The sequence below is a fragment of the Pipistrellus hanaki genome, assembly GCF_964339955.1.
Source record: "Pipistrellus hanaki genome assembly, chromosome: 16".
Classification (NCBI taxonomy): domain Eukaryota; kingdom Metazoa; phylum Chordata; class Mammalia; order Chiroptera; family Vespertilionidae; genus Pipistrellus; species Pipistrellus hanaki.
In genome coordinates this window covers 1,423,880-1,442,013 of record NC_140518.1, presented here as the reverse complement: position 1 = coordinate 1,442,013, position 18,134 = coordinate 1,423,880, and the positions used below count along the sequence as shown (strand labels likewise).

General features: G+C 69.5%; 1 protein-coding gene across 8 annotated transcripts in view; it reads right to left on the bottom strand.

Annotated features, from left to right (window-relative positions):
- RBFOX3 (RNA binding fox-1 homolog 3) overlaps positions 1-18,134 on the bottom strand; it is a 103,329-nt gene that overhangs the window by 19,837 nt on the left and 65,358 nt on the right. For 4 of the 8 annotated variants that reach the window (XM_084862020.1, XM_084862019.1, XM_084862022.1 and 1 more), the window contains exon 1: positions 16,420-16,666. The exons of the other annotated variants lie outside the window; for them this stretch is intronic. In XM_084862020.1, coding sequence (XP_084718146.1) covers positions 16,420-16,524 — 105 coding nt within the window. In that variant the 5' untranslated portion in view covers positions 16,525-16,666. Of the gene's footprint in view, positions 1-16,419; positions 16,667-18,134 lie in introns of those variants that run through there. 8 annotated transcript variants of the gene reach the window in all.

The following is an 18,134-nucleotide window of genomic DNA, read 5'->3' as shown; positions in this document are numbered from 1 at the left end:
GCTGGTGGCAGGGCTCCTGCCGGTACTGGGAAGACTGGCCACTTCTGGACTCGGCCTGGGTGCTGCATGGCGTGGGCTGGCCTGCTGGGAGGGGGCAGATTCTCATGGGCTGGGCTGGGCTGGCTCTGGGCCCTCATCACGGGGCCAGGACAGGGGCAAGAGGGTCCCAGGGAGCGCTGCCCCGCCCTGAAGCCTACAGGAGGCCCCCCCCAACCATCCCCCCCCCCCCCCCGATCTGCAAGAGGCTCCTCCTGAGTCCCGAGGGATCTGGGCCTCAGAACAAGGGGAGGACGTGAGGGGCCTGGAGCAAGGGGTGTCCATTTTAAAAGTTATTTCTTATTGATTTCAGAGAGCAAGGGAGAGGGACAGAAACATCAGTGCTGAGAGACTCACTGATCGGCTGTCTCCTCCGCCCTGACCGGGAGTCCAACCGCGACCTCTGGTTCACAGGTCAACGCTCACCCACTGGGCCGTGCGGCCAGAAGAGCCGTTCCTGGGGGGACCTCATCACGGCCCCCTGGACCGGCTCCCGGCACAGGATGACACCATTTATCTCCTCTTTGGGGGCAGCCGGCTGGGTCTGGGATGGACTGAGCCCAGCAGGGGGTCCTCATGCTGCACCTTGGAGGGGTGTCCCGGGCCCCTCCTGCTCCCGCCAGGTGGGAGGCAGGCCTGTGAGACCTGGGAGGGCCGGGCGATCGGGGCCACCAGCCAGCGCCCCGCACCCGGGGCCGAGCCAGCCGGGGACCCTGCCCGCACCCACGGGGGGCCGGCCCCGCGCCACAGCCCGTGACAAGGCGGCAGCTTGTCCTGAGCCCTGACAAGTGTCTTCGATCCGGCCTCCCTCTTGTGCTGATGGCAGTAACACAGAGCATGGCTGGAGGAGAGACAGTGACTCCGAGAAGGAACGTACTGATCCCATCATTTCTCCAGGAAGCACTGGCCTGTGAGCATTTCATTACCGAACGCCGCGCCACCCACACAGCAGCCGCGGCGGCACGGGAGCCACCGGGACCAGCCCCCCGCAGCGGGTCCCCCTCCCGGCTGTGTCCCCCGGGCACGTCCTCAGCACCCCAGTGACCGGCCCGAGGCCTGGGTGCATCCCGGGCGTGACCACCCGCACCCCTGGCCCTGAGCACCTCCCAGCGTCCAGCCCCAGGTCTGGGGTCCTGCCTGCAGCCGGGGTCCCTCCCGAGCCTCCCTCGGTCCTTTTCTGCTCGTGGGGGGTCTGGCCTAGATGTTTCCAGAAGCTCCTGCTGCCCTGCTCTGTGACCTCGGGGGGCGGGGGAGCAGTGCTTGGCCACGTGACTGCTGAGCCGCACCCCGATGCTGGCTGGGCCTCCGCTTCCAAGCCCCCAACGAGGCTACAACCCGGGGCTCCCCCAGGTGAAAGGAGGCTGAGGGGGAACGGAGACAGGAACCCGTCCGGGCACCCTGGGGACGAGGAGCGGCCGCCGGCAGCGGGGTAACCGGGAGACGCTGCCCAGGCACTCGGACAGGGTCTGAGGGCGGAGGGGGGCGGCCCTCACGGCAGTCCCTGCACCTCCAGGGCCTCCGAGGCGCAGGCGGAGGCAGAGGCTGAGGCTGGACTCCCCAGAGGACGGGAAAGGCTGGGACCCTCAGCCACTGAGTTTGCAGGACTGGCGGGCGGAGGGGACAGGCGGCCTTTCTGCAGGAACTGCAAGGGGCTGAAACTCATGTAAGAAACACTAACAAGACCCCCCCAACACGCCCCCTCCCTCCCTCCCTCCCTCCCCACGCTGCTCTGGGCTGGGGGAGGGGGAGGGCCCAAGCACCTGGCCTGCTGGGGACGGGGCACCTTTAAGCTTGAGACACCAGCAGACCCTCCGGGCCTGAGGCTCCTGCGGCTGCAGCTGTGGGGAGGCGAGGGCGAGGCTGTTCCTCCGTCTCCATGGGGGGCGGGGGGGGGGTTCCAAACCAGAGGCAGAGGCCTCCCCTGCCACCGGGCACGGAGGAGGCAGAGCCTCCCCAGGTCAGGCCTGGCTGCAGAGGAGCTGGTGCAGGCAGCAGGGAGGAGGGGGTGCAGGGCTACAAGGAGGAGGGGGTGCAGGGTGGCAGGGAGGAGGGGTGCAGGGCTACAAGGAGGAGGGGGTGCAGGGTGGCAGGGAGGAGGGGGTGCAGGAAGGAGGGGTGCAGGGTGACAGGGAAGAGGGGGTGCTGTCCTGCGGGGGGCGGGGGGGGGGAGAGCAGAGGCGGGCAGGGCCCTGCAGTCCTGGGACGGGCTGCCTGCTGGAGGAGCTGGAGCAGCCAGGCGTGTGAGCCGGCGGGAGGCGTGACCTGGGGGCCTCGGTGGAAAATTCCTGCCGCAGAACCTCACAGTGTCCTCCCTGCCGCCAGGAGAACCCCGGAAGCCCGGTGCTCCCTGGAGCTCCTCCCGCCTGCCCAGCGCCCAGCTGGTCCCGGGGCACCGAGGGGGCCGGCTGCTGACTGAGAGACCCCCAGCTCCCTGCAGAGAAGGGCAGGACGGCCGCCATCTGTCCCAGCACGGGGCCTCCCTGGGCATCTCTGCGCCGGGGCCCATGGGGGAGGGAGCACTTCCCCAGGGGGACCCTGGCAGGGCAGGCGCTTCCCCGCTGCCGGGGGGGGGGGGGGGGGGGCTGTTCCCCATCCCACAGGGGCTGCAGGCGCCATGGAACGGGACAGGGGCACAGTGAGGGCTGAGGTGAGTGAGGCCGGGACAGGGCAGAGCCCAAGGCAGCCATGCTGAGGCTTGAGTTCTGAGCTCACCCCCCACCCACGGACCCTCCACTTCCCGGACTGGCCACGTGGCCCCTGTGACTCAGTGCTCCCGGCCACACAGGCAGCCCTGCTCAACCACTGAGCCATATGTGCCGGCTTCTTTTCTTTTCTTTCGTTTTAAAAAATATACTTTATGGATTTCTCACAGAGAGGAAGGGAGAGGGATAGAGAGTTAGAGTCAACCATGAGAGAAACACGGTTCAGCTGCCTCCTGCACAACCCCCACTGGGGATGTGCCTGCAACCAAGGTACATGCCCCTGACCGGAATCGAACTCAGGACCCCGCAGTCCGCAGGCCGACACTCTATCCACTGAGACACACTGGTTTTGGCCGGCTTCTTTTCGTTTCTCTTCTTCCCGACCATCGTTTGTTGCCCTCAGCTGACCCCCACAGGCCTGGCCCCCCTAGAGCTGGGAGGGACGGGCCTACCCCCGACGCCTTCCTCAGAGCACCTGGGTACTTCTGTGCCACCTGCACACACACACACACACACACACACACACACACACAAATACGTGCATGCACGCGCACACACACCTGTGCACACATGCACACACACATGCACATGCATGTACACACAGGCAGCCGCCCCTTCCCAGGCCCTCGGGTCCTGTCTACAGCACCCCCCCCCCGGGGCGGGGGGACAGCCTGGCCTCAGAGCTTGGGGGGGCCAAGGCCGCTGTGCCAGGCTCCGGGGGCCCGAAGTGGAGGTGCCCGCACAGACATGAACGTGGGCTCCCTCCCAAGGCCTGGGGGGGCGTGGGGGGTCTGCCTCGCCCACTGACCGGCAGCGGCCCGCGCCGGAGCATTGTGGGAAATCAGCCAGCGGGGCTGTGGCTCCCGCCCTCCCCAGGGCTCTCCACCACACGGAGATTTTATCCTGAACGTTCAGCCCACAAAGTGGGGTGTGGCCGCCCCAGAGCAGCTCCGGACCCACTCCACGTTCCCGAGCCCCCCAGTCCCCCCAACAGCCACTGAACCCCTCAGAGTGCCCGGTCCCACCTCCTCGGGCACCCCGAGCCCCCCAGTCCCCCCAATAGCCACCGAACCCCTCAGAGTGCCCGGTCCCACCTCCTCGGGCACCCCGAGCCCCCCAGTCCCCCCAATAGCCACCGAACCCCTCAGAGTGCCCGGTCCCACCTCCTCAGGCACCCGAGCTCAGCCACGGGCCCGCTGCCCCCGCGGGCGGGAGGGGGGGAGGAGACGGGAGGGGGGGGGTCCGGACGGCGGCTCCGCTCTGTCAGACGGACACCCGGAGCGAAGCCAGCATGAAATATTCATGCGGTAAGTGGTGCAGCTTTGCCTGCATCCAGCCAAGTTCATGTATATTTCAGAGAATTATGAAACCGTAATGTGCGGCCCGGCTCTGAGACCCGGTGGTGGGGGCGCACCCAGGGCTTGGGGTGGCCAGGTGGGGGCCGGGCTGTGAGGTGGTGGCCTGGGCCGGGTGTGGGGGGCAGGGAAGGTCTGAGCAGAAGGAGGAGAGGGTGTACCCCGTTTCCACCTTACCCTGCTCCCAGTTGGTATCCCCGTCAGGAGCACAGAGCAGAGGCCACTCGGAACGGGGTGAGGGGGAGACGGGGTGCACACCAGCTCCCGGCAGGGCATGGCGAGGGAGCCCCTGAGGGCTGCAGGACGGGGAAGGAGCCGGCCACCCCACCCCTGGCCAGAGGCAGGGGCACCCTCCTGTCCTGTGGCTCCCCGCAAGCACCTCTCCCCTTGAGGCCCAGACAGCTCCGGTTTCAGCCACGTCAGCACCAGTGCTCTGGGCCCGGAGCAGCCGGCGCCTCTGGGGGTTTCGGCGGGTCCTGCTGTCCCGAGGCGGCCCCTGGGTCCCCCCTCAGGCCCTGCCCCAGCGGGCGGACGGCAGCTCCGGCCGAGCCCTCCCTGGCCAGGGGGCTGATGTGGTTGCTGCTCTAGGCACCGGCCCGCTGTGCGTGACATCTCGAGGGACGCCTGGCCCTGGACGGCTCTGGACGCCTCCTGGGACCTCAGCTGGCTCTGGGCTGCAGGGCCACCCAGGGGGCGAGCAGTGTCCTCTGGCCTTGGGGCCCAGGTGTCGTCTCCCGGGCCAGGCTGCCCTGGCCTCCATTCCCATCCACCCCCAGGGACAAGGACCCCAGAGGCCTGGCACCCTATGTCCTGCTGAGGCAGGAGCCTTCCCCGAGCCCTGGGCTGCTGACTGGGTTTCTGTGTCCCGCCCTGCCACCCCTTTTGGGCAGGCCTAGGGTTCCAGGGTCAGGTGGACCAGGGGATGGCCAACTGGAGCCCACAGGACAAAGCTGGCCCTTGGCTTGTTTGTGCAAATAAAGTTTTATTGGAACCCCGCCACACCCATTCACTTGCACAGTGTCCGTGGGCGTCTCCGCGCTGCAGCAGCAGAGCTGACTGTGAGAGACGGACAGGCAGCTGGCCCAGCTTGGCCCAGGTATGGCCTGGCCCCTCCCCGGACCCCCGGGCCCACGAGCTGGGCCAAAGGACCGGGCATGCTGGCTCGCTGGAGCCTCAGCGTCCGCGGAGGGGCGCTGGCCCTCCCGGGAGTCAGAGGACGCAGGGCCCTGGGGGCGAGCAGGGACTCCACGCCCTTGGCTGGCGGCGGCGGACTCCACTGTGGTCACCGGTAAGAATGAATTTCCTTCCTGGCGAACCACAGAGCCACACTGGCTGGTCTGCAGCCTCCCTGGCAAGGGCGGCCTCCCCCGCTGCCCCCCACCTCCACGTGGGCCAGGAGGCGGGGGAGGGGCGGAGGGCCCAGGACCCGGGGAGAGCCTGTCCCACTGGACACTCCCCGTCTCTCTCCGTCTCAGGTCCAGTCTCGGTCTGTCCTCTCGCTGAGTCTCCGCCCCACCCCCGTCTGTCTGTCCTCACCCTCTGCCTCTGCTCTGGCCAGGCGGGTGCCATCAGCACTGGGCACTGTCCAGGCTGCAGCTGGCCCCTGTGGCTCGGGAGTGGACTGACTCCTGGCCAAGAGCCTTTCTGCTGGCCCCCGGCCAACAGAGTCCCCGCCCTCCGCCCCCGGGCCGCCCTCCGCCCCCGGGCCGCCCTCCGCCCCGGGCCGCCCCCCGCCCCCGGGCCGCCCTCTGCCCCGGGCTGCCCCCCGCCCCCGGGCTGCCCCCCGCCCCCGGGCTGCCCTCCGCCCCCGGGCTGCCCCCCGCCCCCGGGCTGCCCCCCGCCCCCGGGCTGCCCCCCGCCCCCGGGCTGCCCCCCGCCCCCGGGCTGCCCTCCGCCCCCGGGCTGCCCTCCGACCCCGGACTGCCCTCCGCCCCCGGGCTGCCCCCCGCCCCCGGGCTACCCTCCGCCCCCGGGCTGCCCTCCGACCCCGGACTGCCCTCCGCCCAGCCTCCGGAGGACACCACCCCCCCCCTCACCATTCCGCAAACAGGGACAGCTCCTGTCTCCCCTGAGGCCGCAGGACCCGAATCAGAAACCCTGCGGGGACCCTCGATGTTAGAAGCTGGCCCCGCCGGGCTGATGACCGGACTCGGAGGAGAACTGGCTGGTGCGGTTAACGATGTGCCCCAGGAGCCGGCACGGAGCCTGGAGGACACCCCGAGCCCCAGGAGGCGTCTCCCGGGGGAGGCCGGCGGGGGCGGGGCAGGAGCGGCCCCCAGGCAGCTGCCACGGGTCCGGACTGTCCACCTCCGCCTCCCGGACGCCGTGGGCAGCGTGCTTGGCTGGGCTTGGCACACGCTGGCCGTGCTGGCCGAAGGCACTGACAATGGCCACCCAGCCCCAGACGTTTAACAGTTCCTGCCGCTGGTTTAATCGCGTGACGAGAGACCATGCAAGGGGTGGCTCTGGGCTCCGGTGGCGTTGGCGCTGCCTCGGCCCCATTCCGGCTGACCTGCGTCCCCTCCACACTCAGACGGCGCCCGGCCGGCACCGGGCGGTGCTGCAGGGGAGGCCACGGGTTAGAGGCGGCCTCGTGGGCGGGCCCTCGTCCAATCTGACGGCGTCCTCCTGAGAAGAGGTCAGGACACCAACGCCCAGAGGGAGGCCGAGCGAGAACACAGGGACAGGACGCCCGTCCGCCAGCCAAGGAGAGCGGCTGCCACGGCCCTGCCAGCACCCGTCTCCGCTCCAGCCTCCGGCAGAGACGCCGACACTGCTGTCCGAGCCGCCCGGTCCCTGCAGATCGATATGGCCGCTCACAGACAACGGGCAGGCTGCTCCGCCCGCACCCGCGCCCGCAGCCGTGCAGAGGGAGACACGGCCCCCGGCAGGGGCTGGGCGGTTGAAAGGTGTAGAGAGCTTCGTCCAGGCGGGCATGGGGCGCTCTGCACACGCTCACTCTCACAGCCGCCACCTTTCCTCACTCTCCCGGGCAGGACCCCCCTCCGAGCCCCAGACAACCCGGGGACCAGGGCCTCCTGCAGGTTAGACAGTGGCCGCCACATCAACCCACAGCTGCCGACCGGGTGGCTCAGTGGTTGAGCAACGACCTATGAACCTGGGGGTCAGGGTTTGATTCCCGGTCAGGGCCCAGGCCTGGGCTGTGAGCTCCATCCCCAGCGGGGGGCGCGCAGGAGGCAGCGGATCCATGACTCTCTCATCAGGGATGTTTCTCTCTCTCTCCCTCTCCCTTCCTCTCTGAAGTCAGTAAAACTATTGTAAAAAAACCCCACAGCTGCCCGAGGACCCCAAGCAGCCACACCGCGAGCCTTTGGGGAGTGGAGACAGAAAATCCCGGGGCCGGCGGGTCATAAATGACCCCCAGCCGCCCCCTAAAGGGCCCCTCCACGCCCCTCCCCGAGGTCCCTCCGCCCCGTGACCTCGGGGCCCATCACCCCCGCCGCCCAGTCCCGCCCCTCCCTCCCCACCCCCCCCGCAGAGCTGGCGTCACGGGCGTTAGACGTGAATTGTATTTCCCTTTAATGACGAGGCCCACGGAGAGCGTGTGCTTGTCACCGGGAGTTAATGTGGCTTCCCCTCCCACCCCGGCTGTCTGTCTGCGCGCGCACACATACACACACACACACACACTTCCCCTCCCACCGGGGCTGTCTGCGTGCGCGCACACACACACACACACACACACACACACACACTTCCCCTCCCACCGGGGCTGTCTGCGTGCGCGCGTGCACACACACACACACACACACACACACACTTCCCCTCCCACCGGGGCTGTCTGTCTGCGCGCACACACACACACACACACACACACTTCCCCTCCCACCGGGGCTGTCTGTCTGCACACACACACACACACACACACACACGATCGGACCCTCGGGGACAGGGCGGGACAGACAGGACCCTGCCCGGGGCCCTGCCCTTCAGGATGCTGACGCGGGACACGCAAACCTCCCGCCCTCGCCAAGCCCACCCCGCACAGGCCGACCGTGTGGCCGTCACATACATGTCATGCGGCTCACGCATGCATGAGCTGTCCTGAGCGGCAGACGGGAGCATAATTTCCCCTCCAGATACGTGCTCAGCGCTTCTGAGAAAATGAGGGTTTAGTGATTCAATTGGACAGAGAAGCGGGTCCATAAAAAAATGAGATTTGTAACAATCGTGCGGCTAAATTAGTTAAATGGAGAGGAAGGCGCTGTGGAGAATTGACCCCGTGCTCTCCTAAGGATGATCAGCGTGTGAACGAGCTGTGCTGACAGAGCCCCGGGGTGCTGCAGGCGGTGGTGCGCGGCGGCCGGGCCGGGTGCGGGCCGGGGTCTGGGGGAGGGGGGGACAGGGGGGGAGGGGGGGGCAGGCAGGCCTGGCCCAGGCCCCAGGACTGTGAGGCAGTGCAGGAGGGGGAGGAGCCGGAGACGCAGGTGGCTGGGATGGAAAAACCCAGGCACAGGCTTCCTGGATCCGGCGGTTCCCGCTGCAGCGAGCTGGAGCAGCCCCTGTGCCACCTGGCGTGGGAGGCGCCACGGGGACCTGGCTGCCAGGCCCGTGCGGGAGCCGGTGCGGGCGTGGCGGGGGCTAGCAGGACGAGTGACAAGCGGGGGCAGAAACTGCAGGGCCCCGTGCTCCTCCGACCCCAAACCCAGAGGCTCAAGCTGGTGGGAGGGGAGGATGGGGGGGGGGGAGGCAACCTCCCCCGCGGCCCAGCCACCTCTCCCCACCTGCCTGGTCCTCCTGGGGCCCCTCTAGCGGGGGTCAGAGGTCACTGGAGTGGGGCTCTGCATTTCAGGGTGGCAGCAGGCCGGGGCCTTTCTGGGGGAAAGAGGCCGCCTGGCTGGGCCCCTTGGGTCAGCGCTGGGCACGGACCCCCAGGGCCTTGGTGTGAGGACCGGCTGCGGGCGCTCGCTCCAGGGGAACCCCAGGCCCCAGGAAGGAGGCTGCAGCTCTGCTCTGCAGACGGGGGCCCAGCGCGGGAGGGTGTGGAGAGGCGGGGGCACCCACAGACCCTCTTCCTGACTCTGACCAGCCCCCTCTGCTGTCAGAAACGCCACCAGGGGAACAACCAGTGGGCCCCCAGGCAGAGCAGCACAGTGCTAGGGCCGAGGGCTGAGCGGGGCAGGATCTGAGCGGGAAGGAGGGGCCGCTCAGCCACGGGAGGGGCCAGCTGCTCCCAGCGGGGCCACAGCGCTGGCCAGTCCATCGGGCCTGCTTCCCGTCCAGCGGAACCGAGAGCCTTGCAGACAAGGTGCCCGCGCTCCCCGGCCGCCAGGGACCCCAGAGGCAGAGCTCCCGGCCACACGGCGGCCCCCGACCAGCCGCTGGCCCACCCTGCCCAGCCTCCGGCGGCCTTTGCCGAGGCCTGAGCCTCACGCTGAGCCATGCAAAGGCCAAGGGGGTGGCCCTGCGACCCGCCCGCCCCGCCTGAGCCGATTCTGGACCATCAGCAGGAGCCTCGCCCGCAGCTGGAGGAGGCAAAGCCCCTGGGACGCTGGAAGCGATGGCGGCAGGAACGGCCTGGGAGGGTGGGCGTGGCTGCAGTCCGCAGGCTACCCCACCCGCCCGTGGGTCCTGGGCAGAGGCTGTAGGTGGAGAGTGGGGGTGGGGTGGGGGAGGGGGATGTCCAAGCGAGGTTTGGGGGGGCGGGCAGGGCAGCTCCCTGCATCAGCAGTTCCACGCAGGCCCAGGCCAAGCTCCTTTGGGGCAACTCCATTTACCCCTCACATCCCCCCAGACCTCCATGCTGGCCCTCAGTCCCCAGGGGACATACCACACACACACACACACACACACACCACACATACCACACCCCACACACACCCCACACACACACCACAAACATACACACACACCTCACATATACACCCCACATACACACCCCATACACATACACACATACCCCCACACCACACACACACACACACACACACACACACACGAGGATGTATCATGGAAACGTGGTTTTCTCCCATTTCCCCACGGAGGCAGAGACTGGGATCTGGGACCCTGTGCAAGGCCAGCCCCCCCCCCGCCCCCCCCCCATTGTCGGGAGGGTCTCAAGGCCATCCTGTCCATGCCCCCGAGATGGAGGTTCTGGAGCAGCGCAATGTGCGCCCCCCCGCTCCCGCCCCTTCTGTGCGGAGTCCGCCGCCTGCAGCCTGGGCTCCGAGCTGTGCTGTCCGGTCCGACGGGCCATCACCACCCGCTGAGCCCGAGCCCATGAGCGCGACAGTGCCCACACGAGGACGCTGTGGTGGCTTCGCTGGCTCTGCAGCCTCCGCACGGATGGGGACGGGAGCCTCTGCCGCACTGCCTGCCTCACGCCGGGGGAGTGTCCGAGGCGCACAGGCTGGAGAAAGTGAATCCGCCGGGCCTGCTCCAAGCACTTCCTTTGGCTGCGAGCACATGTCAGCTGTGCGGCAGGCGGCACCGTGTCTGTGTGACAGGAGCATCGCCCCGGAGCCTCCGAGGCCCACAGCGGCCTCTGGTTCCTCCGGCGGTGGGGAGCTCACCCCCTCGCCCTCACCTGACAGTCACGGCGGCCCTGGGAGTGGCCGAGGCACCAGCGGGAGCCCAGCTGCGCCACCCTCCTCAACAGGCCGCCCCCCCCCCCCCCCCCGCCAGGATATGACGCCGGGACAGGGCTCACACACTCTCCGCTTCTCAGCCCACGTCCCGCCCGGCCGGCCCTCTGCTCGCTCCTGGGGAAGGAAGGAGGCCCAGGAGGTGCCCGTGCCCTCTGCCCGCGTGGGCTGGGCCCTCGCTCTGGCGCTAGCTCCAGGCCACTGGCCCCGGGCAGTGGGCCCCTTCCCGCCACTCGCTGGGGGTGGGGCTGTGCAGAGGGCACCTCTCAGGACCACCTGGTGGGGCGCTGGAGGGAGTTGGCCTGCTGGGCCCGAGGAGATGGCGTCTGCGCCACAAGCACAGCCCCTCCGGAACCGCGCAGCCATGACCACGGCTGGCAGGCCACCGGGCGGGGGGGGGGGGGGGGGGGGCGGTGCACAGGTGGCTGGAGCGCAGGATGGGGAGGGTCTGAGGAAAGTGGGAGGACGGGGGAAGGAGGAGAGGCTTGGGAGGCAGGAACCTTCTAGAGCCAACACTGACGGAGGCGGACCAGAGGCCGAGGGCTCGCTGGGCAGCACAGAGGCCAGTGCTGGGGGGGCTGGGACAGGCGCTGGGGGCCCCGGGGTCTGGGTCAGACCCACCCGCCGGAACAGCCAACCTCCCTCCTGATGCCCGCCCTGCCCGTGGGACCCCGCCTTTGGCCCGGGGGAGGCAGGCACACCCAGAGCTGGTGAGGGCCCCGGCTTCCTGCCCTCCCCGGCACCCCGGCCCTCTGCGGTGAGCGGCCCGCGGGTGCGTGTCCCGGCGCCAGGGCTGGGATTGGCCTCGCCGCCGCCAAGGACGACGACGCGGTGACTCGGGCTGTGCGGCTCAGCGCGGCCTGCGGCTGGCGGGCGTGGGCACCGGCTGTGCCTGGGGGGGAGGGAGGCCACGGGCCCAGTCTCTGCCGGCTGCAGGTTCTCCCTGCCCTCTGCGGGCCTCCCAGCATGCCAGCTGGCTGTGGGCTGCACCTCAGAGCCCGCCATGAGGGGAGAGGCGGGGAAGCCGGCACTGCCCACAAGGCCACCGAATCCCAGGCCTCAGGGGGAGCAGGCAGGACCAGCTTCCTCTGTGCCCCCCGGGTCCCCGAGCCTCAGTGCGGGGGGCCCGCTGCCCAGGCCGTGGGGTCCCTGGGGCAGGGAAGGATGATGGCGGAGATTCTGGGATATGGGCTGTGGGGGGTGCGCCTTAGCCATCAGCTGTAAGCCCAGGAAACGGACGCAGGCCTTCCTAAGGGGAACGCGTGTCAGGATGCGCCAACTGGGTCCCACACGCCGCATCTCTGTGTGCACTGGGGGGCCCGAGACTGCTCCCCGAGGCGCAGCCTTCAACTCTGCTGGGTCTGAATGCCGGCGTCCGGCCGCCTCTGGTCTGTGCCCGGGGCTGGTGCTGCCTCGGCCGCCGCTCTGTGCCACGCTCACTGCCCAGGGTGTCCCGCGTCCTGCTCACCATGACACCCAAGCCCTCGTGCCTCAGTCTCCCCAACTGTATAGCGTGCACGAACCCTCAGCAGAGTCCGGAGCAAACAGGAACCACAGGGAGCACAGTGGAAAAGGAGTCCCGGTGGGAGGGCCGCCTCCAGGGGCCCCGAGGGGCAGGAGGGCTCCGGACCAGGTGGGCCAGTTGAGAATGAGGTTGATGAGACCTCACCTACCTGCCTGGTTAAATTCTCTACCGGTAGGGTCATTCCATTTCATGGTTTTTTTGTTAATCCTCACCGAGGGCATTTTTTCCATTGATTTAAAAAAAAAAAAAATATATATATATATATATATATATATATATATATATATATATATATATATTATTGATTTCTTACAGAGAGGAAGAGAGAGGGATAGAGAGTTAGAAACATCAATGAGAGTCACTGATCCTTGACTGGAATCGAACCTGGGACCTTTCAGTCCGCAGGCAGACGTTCTATCCCTGAGCCAGACCGGTCCCGGCTCCATTGGTTTTTAAGGAGAGTAGAAAGAACGGGGAGGGACAGAGAGGGAGAAACATCCATGTGGGAGAGACACACACATTGGCTGCCTCCCGCATTCGCCCTGACCAGGCCCAGGGGCTGAGCCTGAGCCAGAGTACGTGCTCTTGACCAGCATGGACACTGACCACTGACCCACACCGGCCAGGCCATAGGACACGTTTCAGGACGTGGCGCGGGCCCCGGGGCCAGACCTCCTCAGCGTGCACTGCTGAAGGAGAGGGTGGGCGAGCCGTGTGCGTGGCCCCTCGGGCAGCCAGGGTGTTCTCACAGGCGCCCATGCCGCCCAGAGCAAGTGGCCCCGGACGGTCCCCGAGTCGCCGGCCGCGCCAGGCGGCACGCTCCCGGGAGAGGTCCCCTCGCTGCCGTGACGCACCCTTCCTCCCGCGCCGGGAGTGGAGTGGTTGCTGTGCCGCCCCAGAGGCAGCGCCGGCTCCCCACGCAGGCTCTGCTAGCGAACCTCAACACCTCGAGACGTCCGACTCTCCGAGGGGGTGCTTCCTGACTGCTGGTGCCGCGCCCCGAAATGGGATGGGAGCCCCACAGCCCCCGGAGACTCCGGCGATGGCAGCCGGGCCCCTGTGCGCTCACCGTGACTAAGAGCATAAAGATGACAAGACGGGGAGGACCAAGAGGCAGCCCCAGGAAGGCCCAGAGCGCCGCCCTGGGGGCCAGCGGCCCCTCCCTCATCTCCACCCCACTCGCTTCTTACACTCAGGCTCTGGCTCTCCCTCCCCGGAGCGATCCCCGGTGTGCCGAGCAGCAGGAGGCTCTGCGGGAGGGCGCCGCAGCGGAATGGTAAGTAATCACCGGACAAGGCCCGTTCCCCTGCCTGGGGCCTCCCTCTCTCCCAGTGTCTCCACGGCGCCAGCCCGGCCGCCCAGGGCGCCCCCTGGGAGTCTGCATGTCAGACCAGCCCTCCCTCCCCAGAGAGGAGACCAGTCTCTCCATTCCTCACGGACACGGTGCGCAGGGACCACAGCCTCCCGTGTCGCACCCCAGGGCTGCCTCCCCGCTTCCCAGAGGGCCAGATGTGGGGGGGCCAGTGTCCTGGGCTGCCCTGGAAGGGAGCCAGAGCCCCAGGTGGGCCGGGCAGGTGGGGAAACCAAGGCCAGGCCTTGCGGGGCGTCACTGGAGTGGCACCAGGACCATTCCGGGAGTGAGCTCTTAACGAACACAGCCCTCCCGGCGTGGGGCCTGAAGTTGGGCACCCGGGAGGGTTCTCAGGGCCGAGAGGTCGAGAGGAGGGCAGACAACACGCGCCTCTAATTGGCTGCAGAGCCGCTGTGTCTTGGGGGGACGGCGCCCCATCTCAGCACCCTGGGCGCAGCCCACGCAGCCGGCAAAGGCTGCTGCTCCGGGGGGTGGGGCTACTGGGGAGCTGGTCTTCTCACTCCCGGAGCCGGTCTAAGGGGGCCGGCTGACGCCCCTCACGGGGCGCACACCCCGTCTGGTCTCCCGCGCTGCTAGCGAACGTGCTGTTGCCTCAGACCTGCCGCCCTCCCGGGGAGACTGCGGGGAGCGAGCCTGGCTCGGGACGGGGCCCCTCCTCAGCCGCCCTCCGCGTCCAGGACACCGGGGAGCCGCGGGCGCTCGAGAGCCGGTCTGGGGACAGACCCCCTGCCTCACTTCTTCTGTGTCAGCCTGGGACCTCAGAGCCGTGTGCGCCTGTGCAGGTGCGCCCTGGGAAGAGCCAGGAGGGGCTGCGTTCTGGAACCTTCCACCCCGCTGAGACGCAGGGCACCCTGCGACGGCTGTGACGGAAACTGGGGGCTCCGAAGCGAAGCCTGGCCCGATGGCAACTGTCTTTTCCCAACAACTGCCCTCACGGGACGGATGGCTCCCAACACCACCCACTGCGGACGCCTCCACCCAGCTCTGGAGGGACCGGGGGCCTTCACCCCACCGTGAGCACCGGTCCGACCCCGTGCAGGCGGCACCCTGCCTGGCACCCCTGGAGGCCTGTAGCTGCATCATCGGCACTCAGGCCGCCGCCCAGTCTCCGGGGGCGCGAGCTGACCTAAGGGGGCAGCCCGAGACTCCTCTCCCATCTACACACCGCCCCCAGGCAGCCCGCAGGGGTGGGGCACATCCTGGCTCCTCCGAGCAGCTGCCCCTGGGAGGGGGTAGACGAGCAGGGCCTCAGCCCCAGCTGAAGTCCCCTGGGGACCCCAGCCATCACGCACATCGGGAGGTGCAGGAAACCCACCTGTGAGGTGCCCTGACTGTCTGCACCCCAAATGACCCTGGGGAATTCGGGGAGCCGGCCTCGGCCCGGTGTGGGGGCCCCTCGCCCGCTCTCACGGCCCTGGGCGGCGAGCAGGACGCCCAGCTGTCACAGCTGGCCCCGGGGACGGTGCAGACCGGCCTCTGCAGTCGCGGACACGCCTGGCAGTTCTGCTGCGTGAGTCCTGGTGCCGAGCCGACCCAACCACCCGGAGCCCAGGGCTGGGCCGGGCCCAGCGCCTCCTGAGCCACCTCCCCGGCCCTTCTCTCTGGGGTCCCGGGAGAGCCCCCCGGGCGCCAAAGACAAGAACCCCCATGCCAAGGCCCAGCCGCCCCTGAACTCTCACTGTCTCCAGGGGACACACTCTGGTTCCTCCCTCCCACCCACTGGGGAGAGCAGGAGGGGCGTTCGGGACCCCAGGCCTGCCTGACCCTGACCGCGGGCTCAGGCGGCGCCCCACTCCCACCCCCAGCGCCGGGCGCCCGGTCCTACGGGAGCGTTCCCCCTGGGCCAGGCAGGCCGGGCAAGGCAGCCGCAGCTCTCCGGCCTCTCCAAGTCGCCCTGGGCCCCTGCAGACCCCGCAGAGGGCACGGGACTAGCCATAAAGGGGGCTGCGCCGCACCCACACGACGGGGGGGAGGGTGGTCGGCCAGGGCGCTGCGGGCCCCCGGCTCTGGCCAGCCAGGCGCTGGGAAACGCAGACCCAGAGGCCGGGCCTGGGGGGGCGAGGGAAGCCCTGGCCGTGCCCAGTGCGCGGGCACTAATCCGCATCGGGTGGGATGGCAGGGTCCCCGCCCGCACTGGGGCCCAGAGGGCTGGAGGCAGGAGGCAGCCTGAGGCTGTGGTGCGCACCCTCCCGGGGCATCCTGGGGCTGGGGTCCAGAGTGGCTGGGTTCCCAGCTCTCCTCGCCGGCCCAAGCCTCCTGCGCAGCCCGCAGATGGCACAGTCTGGCTGAGCCCCCTTCCCCCCGGAGCTCCGGGCCTCCCCTGCAGCCCCTCCGGCGGGTGGCCTCCTCCGTAGGCCCAGCACGCAGTTCCCGCTGCAGCAGAGCTGGCGTCCGCCGCAGCCTCTCCGCCTCCGCCCACCCCGGGCTTTCCCCGCTCGGCTGGAGGGGGCCCGGCTCCCCGACCTCCCACCCCGGGCTGACGCGAAGTTCCCCAAAGTGACCAGGGCGCTGAGGACGCCGCCCCCTCCCCGGCTTCCCCCGAGACTCCGCCCGCCGCCCCCTCCCGCGCCTTCCGAAAAGTTGCAAACGAAGCCCCAAACTCCCGTTCTCCCCCGCTCCCCGCCCCCGCCCGGCGCAGCGCGAGCCCCGCCGCCCCCCACGCACAACCCCTGCGCAGGGGCGCAGCTACCCGCCCCGAGCCCGCGCCGTGGCCGGGGACGCAGCGGGCCCCGCGCGACAGGCGGCGGAGGGCGGTGGGCGGCGCGGCGGCACGTGCGCGGGGCGGGGCGGGGGGCGCGGGCCGGGCCGCGGGCGGGGGGCTTACCTGTTGGAGGAAGAGGAAGGCGGGAGAGCAGGGCACGGCGTGCGGGAGCATGCTGCCGGCGCTGGGCAGCAGGAGGCAGCCGGAGTTGGCCATGGAGCACAGCATGGGGCGGCAGGGGGGCGCCCCGCGGGCGGCCGAGGCGGCTCTGCGCTCGCTGCGCCGCCCGCACCCTCCGCGCGTCCCTGGGCGAGTGCGCGCGCCCTGCCTCCCAGGCGCCCTCTGGGTCTCCGTCGCCGCCTCCTCCTCTTCCTCCTCCTCCTCCTCCTCGCCCCCTCCTCCCCCTCGTGGCGCTCCTGGAGGGGGGAGCGGGAGGAGAGCCCTGCGCCCCGGCTCCTCCGTGCTCCCGGCCGGCGCGGGGAGCGCGCGCGAGAATATGGCCAGAGCGGTCTGTGCGCGAGACGAGAGGACGGCGGGGCGGAGGGGGGGTGGAGGATAGGGGGGCGCCACCTCAGAGCTCCCGGCCTGTCTGCTAAGAGTGGTGTGTGTGCCAGTGCGCGCGCGTGCAGGGGCGGGGGGGGGGGGGGTCCCCGGACTCCGACGTCAGACAGCCCCGCGGAGGGCAGGGAACCCGGACCGGGCACAACAGCTGACCCAGCGCTTAACCCCTAGCCCGCCGGCGCAGGGGCCACCACCTCCGCCCTCCCGCAGCCCCAGCCCCCCAGCCCCCCAGCCCCGCCGCTGCTCAGGTTTGGGGTCTGGAGCTGCCTCCCCTCCCCGGTCCACAAGCCACTGCAGAGGAGCCCGCCGCTGCCGCAGCCGCTGCCGCTCGGCTCGGAGAAGCCCGCTCCTAAGGGAGCCGGGCGGGATGGCGCTGATGCAATGAGGCCAGCTAGGCAGAGGCCTCCCCTCCTGGCGCCCTGGGCTCGGGAACCCAGCAGGAGCCCCCGGGAACTCTCCTATCTCCTTAGCCACAGACTCCCTCCCCCCCGCCTGCCACAGCACGCGGTCTTGTGGATCCTTATCATGGGCTAGGGGGCAAGGGGCACTAGCTACAGCACGTCCTCTCCCCCCCACACCCACACGCCACCCCGCAGGAGGGCACGGGTCTCCGCCCCTGGCCCTACACCACCAGTGACAGGTGTGTGCGAGCCCACATAAACCTGCAGCTTCACCTGGACCCCCACGGGCCTGCCACGCAGCCTCGCTCGCCAGATGCCCACCGGCCAAGCTCTGGCAGGACCAGCCGCAGGTGAGCGTGGCTGAGAGGCAGCGGCAGCAGAACATGCCCCCACAGACACACCTTCTCCCTGGCAAGGGGCGCCTCAGGGGCCCAGCAGCAGCTCTGGACTCGCCCGTCTACCTAAGGGCAGCTGGGACCCCCTCTTCTCACTTCGGAGAACAAGCCCTCTGGAGGGGGCAGGCCTGGGACCCCCGGGCAAGGGGCAGCCCCGGGGGGAGGCGTGCCGCGGCCCTCACTGCCGCCTGCAGACAGGGGCCCGCAGGCTGGAGCCGGAGGAGGGCGGAGGGAGGGTGCCCTGGCTCCCTGTGCCCAATCTGGGCACCTCCTCTGAGCGCCTTCTGAACAAGCAGGAGGGTGTGTGCCCCTGGACACCCTCTCGCGGGCACCCTGCCGCTCGAAGGAGGCAGCCCTGGCTCCCCTTTCTCCTGGAGAGCGAGGGGGTCGGGGTGTCTGGCAGGGACCGGAAGGGCCGAGATCCAGAGAGTGGCGCCGGGGAGAGCGGGCTCCCTGGCCTGGTCGCTGCACCTGCCTGACC